Source organism: Nomascus leucogenys, chromosome 14 (assembly GCF_006542625.1).
Source record: "Nomascus leucogenys isolate Asia chromosome 14, Asia_NLE_v1, whole genome shotgun sequence".
In the NCBI taxonomy this organism is placed as follows: domain Eukaryota; kingdom Metazoa; phylum Chordata; class Mammalia; order Primates; family Hylobatidae; genus Nomascus; species Nomascus leucogenys.
The window spans coordinates 40,050,356-40,056,909 of record NC_044394.1 but is presented as its reverse complement, the minus strand read 5'-3'; the positions used below and the strand labels follow the sequence as shown (position 1 = coordinate 40,056,909).

The 6,554-nt window shown below is 52.5% G+C and overlaps 1 protein-coding gene across 6 annotated transcripts in view; it reads left to right on the top strand.

The window, feature by feature from the left end:
• The first annotated feature begins 2,376 nt into the window (after window positions 1–2,376).
• MPRIP (myosin phosphatase Rho interacting protein) overlaps window positions 2,377–6,554 on the top strand; it is a 146,069-nt gene continuing 141,891 nt past the window's right edge. For 3 of the 6 annotated variants that reach the window (XM_030827815.1, XM_030827814.1, XM_030827813.1), the window contains exon 1: window positions 2,687–2,886. In XM_030827815.1, coding sequence (XP_030683675.1) covers window positions 2,764–2,886 — 123 coding nt within the window. In that variant the 5' untranslated portion in view covers window positions 2,687–2,763. Of the gene's footprint in view, window positions 2,887–6,554 lie in introns of all 6 variants that reach the window. The other 3 variants (XM_030827816.1, XM_030827817.1, XM_030827812.1) reach the window with 2 other exon arrangements.

Genomic DNA, 6,554 nt, shown 5'->3' with positions numbered 1-6,554 from the left:
AGGCAAGTTCCTGATATGTCCTGAGCCTCATGTGTGTTTTCTATAAAATGGAGATGAAATAGTATTAACAAAAACCATACCTGTCTCCCTGAAGAGGCTAGGCTTGCACCATCCACTACTCCTCCCGTGCCTCTCAATGCTGGTCACTCCTGCCTTTCTGAACTACCCAGTGATAGAAAGCTGCTTCTGTTCATGAACACACCCTTTGGTTTCAAGGCCTGAGAGTCGATAATTGGTGCCCCAGTTTGACGTGTCTTTCCCTTCACCTTCTCTGGCCGGGTCTTACTCAGCTCCAGACTCGGCCTAGTCATTGCCTCCTCCAGGAGCTTTCCCTGAAGCTGCCTACAGGGCTGGGTGCCCCTGTGTGGGCCCCCACAACACCCCAGATTGAACTTGTCTGTCTCCTGTTTCTGTTTGTTTCTACTTGCTTGAGTGTGGGCTCCTGCCAGGCAGGCTCCCTCTGAGTTGCTGAATGAAACTCTTCTTTGCGCCCCTACTGTGGACCCCTCCAGTCCAGTGCAGGTGCTGGATGTGCCTACTGACCTGAGCAGAACATGCTGAGCACTTTAAGGGAGGTGGCCTTGAGGCATGGGTAGGACGTCAAAAAAGAATATATATATACACATATATATTTTAAACAAGTTGTACATGCACACAATACTAAATTCAGCAGAAACAAAAGGGATTGCAATGAAAATTAAAAGTAGGTCACCTGTCAACCACCCAGCTCCCCTCCCCAGTGGCCACCTCTCCTATCAGTTTCTGAGTATTCTCTGCAGGGCAGAACTGTCAGTCCTCCGTCCCCTTTTTATTTTGCAAAAATTTAAAGCAACAGAAAAGTTGCAAGAATAGTACAATAAACACCTTTTGCCTAGATTCACCAATTAACATTACGCTACTTAACAAGCATTATATCATTTAATGTTCACATTAATTAATTAATGCCAATTTTGTACATGAGGTCACTGAGGCACCAGGCAGATTAAGGGACTTGCCCAAGGCCACAGAGCTCCTGCCGGGTGGAGCTGGGCTTTCCCCCTTAGGCTGACAAAGGACTTTCATCTGCCTTCCCACAGCTCCCTTTGGAGGAAAAGCATTTTCTTACACTAAGTTGAAATCCACCTCCCTGGGATATTTACCAGATGATCCGTGTCAAAGTACACAGCTCTGGAAGCATTTGCTACTTCTCCTCCTAAAACCTCCCCATTCCCTGAGCAACAGCTGCTGTGGCTGCCACTACCACATGCTCCAATGTCACCACCTCCGTGAAGGCTGGGTTAGCTCACCCCCCTGTTTAAAGACTCACCATGACTCCCAGCTGCCAGTGGGATGACATGTGCACGCCTGGGCTTGGAATACAAGGCCTGGGTGATAGAGCCCTCTTCCAATCCCTCTTGCTCCTTCTTCCCCTGTCTCCACTTCCAGCCACACTCAACCCTCTCACTGTCCACTTAAACTTCCCCTCCTCCTTGAAGCCACCCGAATTTTTCTAAAGAGCGCATTTCTCCCCTCTCTGGGCTCCTGCAACCTTCTGCCTGAGCCTTTGACAGCATTTTCCAGGTTGTCTTTTGGCCAGGAGGCTGGACAATGGAGGACGGGAGTGACAGCTCGGCCCCTTCCTAGCAGAGTGATCCTACACAAATTACTCCAGGTGTCTGACCCTTCATTTCCTCAAGCACAGCATGGGGGAAAGAATGCCTAGCTCAGCACCTGGCAGAGAGTTAGCCTTCGCTCATCTCCCCTAATGGAGCTGACAGCTCTTCAAGTCCGCTGACATCTTCTCTTAGTCATCCCTTGAAACACTACCCACTGTTACTTCTCTGCTCTTCAGTCTCCTCCTATGTAAAATGGGGATGAGAATGGAGAGGTTGTGAAACTTTAATGAGCGAGCTCTTGGAGCAGTATCCAGCCCTTCCCGACGCTAACTGACTCCTACGAGGGGGCCTGGTACACAGTAGGTGCTAAACTAATCCTCTCCGAGCTGGGCTTGGGGAAGATGCCTCCGTTGGGTGTACAGCGTGGGCGCGGGAAGGCGAGCCTGGGAGCGCGGGGGTTGCCGAGAGGCAGCCTGAGGTCGGTTCCGCCTTCCCCCGCAGCCCCCGCCCGGGCCCTGCAGCTGTCAGCCGGGCCGGCCTCGGCGCCAGTCCACCAAACCTGAACGTCCCATGCCGGCGCCCCCACCTTCCCGGCCTGCACAGCTTACCTTGCGCTCGGCGGCCCTCGGTCCCGCCCCCGACTGCTATTAGCCCAGAGGTTCCTTTGTTAGCGAGAGCGCGCCACCGCCATTGGCCGGTGGGGCTGCCGATCGCGTCGGGCGCGGCCCCGCCCCGTACGCCCCAGCACCTACCCGCGCCCGGCCGCCCGCCCGCCCCGCCCGTAGTGCGTGAGGCGCTCGGCTCCCATTTGCAGCGGCAGCGGGGCGCCGAGGGCAGCCGCGGCGGCGCGGACTAGCCGGGACGGCGGCGACCGGCGCCTGAGAGGCGGGCCGCAGCGGGAAGCAGCGGGCCTGAGGCCGCGTCCATGGGCCCGCGGCGGCCGGGCGGCGGCGGTGCGGGCGGGAGCTGGGCGTCGCGCGCGCTGTGAGGCCCGGGCGGCTCAGGAGCCTCGGCGCGTGCAGCGAGCCGCCCGCCGGGAAGGAGGCCGGGCCGGGCCTGCGGCGGGGCCGGCAAGGGATGCGGCGGCGGCCGCGCTGAGCCCCGAGCCCGCCGGGAGCGCCAGGCCGGCCGGGCCTGCGCCGCCGCCGCCGCCGCCGCCGCGCCGACCATGTCGGCAGCCAAGGAGAACCCGTGCAGGAAATTCCAGGCCAACATCTTCAACAAGAGCAAGTGTCAGAACTGCTTCAAGCCCCGCGAGTCTCATCTGCTCAACGACGAGGACCTGACGCAGGTGAGCGACCGGGGCCGGCCCGGACACCTCCGTTGTGGGAGCCGCGGGCCGGCGGCCGGGGCGCCGCCAAGGTCTGCAGGGAAAATAAAAATGGAGCAGGGAAATGCGCGAGTCCTGGGGCTTGGGGACGGGGACGGGAAGTGCATTGACAGAGCTGGGACAAAGGGAAAATCCTCGAGTATGCCGAAAAATAACATCCTTTCCCGTTCCCATTGCCCGGCTGTGTGATTCATGCTTTTTGGGTGACTCAAAAGTGCCTGGTTTCGCTTAGTAGGAACAAAGCGCTTAGGGATTGCATGCCGCTTGACGGGACCCCTGAGAGTCTGGCTTGGGACTGGACTTGGATTTGTCCAGCCAGAGTGGCCCAGGGGTCGGATTGTTGGGGAGAACTGTGGGCTTCCGTCTAGTGGGACGCAGCCTGCTCCGATTCTGAATCATCGTCACTGTCAAGCACTGGAGAGAGGTGAAGGGTGTCCAAGTCTGGCGAGGAGGGTCTTGTTCTCGAACTCAGGCTGGCAGGCCGTAGTTGAGTGGGGAGCTGGGACCAGTTCCCTGGTCACTGGCCGAGGGGTGAGGAGACCTGTGGGTCCTCGGGAAAGTTGGTTTCTGTCTCCCAGCCTTATCTGTCAAACAGGGCTTTGAACTAGTGGCTCTCAAACGTGCATTAGAGTCATAGCCATTAAACACAGAGTTCTGGCGCCCCCGCCCTGGAGTGATTGGGGAGATGGGGAATTTGTATTGACGAAAGGCTCCAAGAGGCTTGGCTGCAGTCCCCATGGCCCTTGAGAACCCCTGCAGTGATTGCTGTTTGAACTCCTAGTGTTCCAGGATTCCGAGCCTTGTGTGCACCTCCTTGGGATGTGCCTCGGTACCCTCCCCACGGCCATCATCTCCGTCCTCTTCAGAGCTTTCTCTCAGCCTCCTGAATGAAGCCAGGGGAAGTCCCTTCACATTCCAGTCCAGTGTGACCTAGTTGTAGCCACTCCTGTCGCAGAAGAACCCCTTAGATTGAAAACGAGTGAACGGGCCTGGTTGTTTTTAATGCCACTTCAGTGCACCCAGGGTTTGACTTGTTTACATGGCCAAATGGCGTAGGGTGGTGGGGCAGGGGTTACGGCCTGGCGCACGGGGCCTTTCTCTGAGGTCAGGTTTCCAACTGCCAGGAAAAGATTCTTTTCATCTAAACCCCAAAAGCTTAATCGAACACTCAAGGCTGCAAAGTCATAGATGGTTAAGATACCAAGGGTTTTAAGGACGGTCAGCTTGGGACGGGTAGAACTCATTTACCTCGGAGGGTGTTCTGGAGTGTAAAGGAGAACTTGATTCCTTCTTCTCATCTGGATGCTTTTTTGGAGGAAATAGTTTATGCGATGAGGAGTTGTTAGGAGACTTTGCTTCAAGTCTTGGCTGTCACTTCCAGCTTTGTGACCTTGAACAAATCCCTTTACCTCTGTATCTTTTAATTTCCTTATCTGTAAATTGGGAATCCTGGTCCCTGGCTTACCTCCTTCACTGAGCATTTGTGAAAAGCAAGAAATGATATTTTATGAAACTTTTTTCTCTTACAATTTAACAAACCAAAAAAACCTGCCACTTTAAGAAGTTTCTGGGCAAGGGTTGTTCTGAGAGAGGTTTGTAAGTTTCCTGGTTATTCTAAGCAACTGCCAAAATTGGTAAATTTACACCTCATAGGGGCTGTTTGCGAATTCTTAAGCTTAGATAAACTAGGATGGAATCTGCATGTTTGAGTCCAATCTGCTAAGATTTTTAAAAATCTGTTGATTATTACTTGGATTCACGGGGAGAGGCAAACTTAAAATACTGTACTCTCACTGTATTCAAAGTTGAATTGTGGGTTTTGAAACAGGCCTGAGACCTTCAGGGCACAACTGGAATGGTAGTTTCTGAAATAATGAGTGGGGTTATTTGTGCTGGGAGAGATTAGCCCAGGCTGCTACCTCCTGGGATCTTTCAGGAAGAAACTGCTCTTGAAAAGAGAGGAGGGAGACTCAGGGTTGTTGCCAACAGCCTTCTCTGCTGCTCTCTGCATCCGGCCCTCCCTCTCACTCTCATCCTTACGGCTCCATTAGAAAACCTCAACCAATCGGTTCCCATCCGTCTCCCCCAAGCCCCTGTTTCCTGCTGCCCCTCCCAGCTTCGAGCTTATTTTAGACCGTCAAAGCTGGAAGATACATCAGCCACCGTCGAGGCCACTCCCTCTTTAAGAGGAGAGGATACTGGGCCCAGGGAGGTGGTGGGCAGCCTTGGCCGGCTTTTGCTCTTGAGATGTCATCTTCCCAGGAGTAGACATTTCTCTGAGCCTTTTGGTTTGAGGTTTATTTCCTCAGCTGTGGGTTTTGTTTGTTTTTCCCCTAGAGAGGCACAGAAACCTCTTGCAGGGACTGTATTATGGCATCAGACCTGGAAGGGACTTGGAGATCAGCTAATGTAACCACTTCCTCTTGCCGGTGAGATTGAAACCCAGAGAAGGGAAACGACTTGCCCAGTTCAGGGATGGAGCCAGGATTCTGAAGCCAGTGTTAGTTCTCCTACTCCTGTTCAGGGTCTACATTGGCCACGCCATGAGCACATGATGAAGACAATAATGTCAGGGATGGTTATGTTGCAGGAGGTGCCTTGAGAATGCTGGCTTGGAGCAGTGGAGTTCTTTGCCTTTTCCTCCTCACGGAAATTTGGAGTAATCTGGGATAAGTGATAAGTGACCGTCCTTTATTACTTGTTCCAGGCCCCTGTTCACAGAGTGTCATTTATCCTCCAGTTCTCCTGTGCGTTTCTCAGCGACATACGGACTCAAACATACAGTATTTTTTTTTTTTTTTTTTTTGAGGCAGAATCTCACTCTGAGATTTTGAGGCTGGGGTGCAGTGGCGTGATCTGGGCTCACTGCAAGCTCCGCCTCCCGGGTTCACACCATTCTTCTGCCTCAGCCTCCCTAGTAGCTGGGAATACAGGCACCCGCCACCATTCCCGGCTAACTTTTTGTATTTTTAGTAGAGACGGGGTTTCACTGTGTTAGCCAGGATGGTCTCAATTTCATGACCTCGTGATCTGCCTGCCTCGGCCTCCCAAGGTGCCGGGATTACAGGCGTGAGTCACCGCGCCCGGAACAAATATACAGTTAAACCTTTTTATCCTGAACCATGTGCACGTATTTGCTCTGCGACATATTTTTTGTTTTCTGCTTAACAGCATATCTTAGCATTCTTTTCATGGTGTTGCATGTAAAGAGGCCAGAACCATTTTGCATATTAGGCCTTTAGGAGTGTACTGTAATTTAACCTGTTTCCTTATTGATAGACATCAAGGTTGCTTACGGGTTTTGCTGTTATATACAGTGAATGTTTCGGCAAACAGCCTTATAAATACTTTTGGGTGTGTGTGTTTGCATGCACGAATGCAAGTATTTCTCTGTGGGCAGATACCTATAAATAGAATGGCTGGGTTGACATCAGGCACATTAATTTTTTTTTCAGATGCCACGAAATTGCCTTCCAAAAAAGGCTGTGTCATAACATTTCCAGGACTGGATATTATCAAATGACTTAATTCTCTAATAATTTTCCTAATTACTGGTGAGGTTGAGCCTTTTTTATAGTATTTACCGAGTATTTTTGTTTCTTTTGTGGATTGCCTGTTCGTATTGCTTG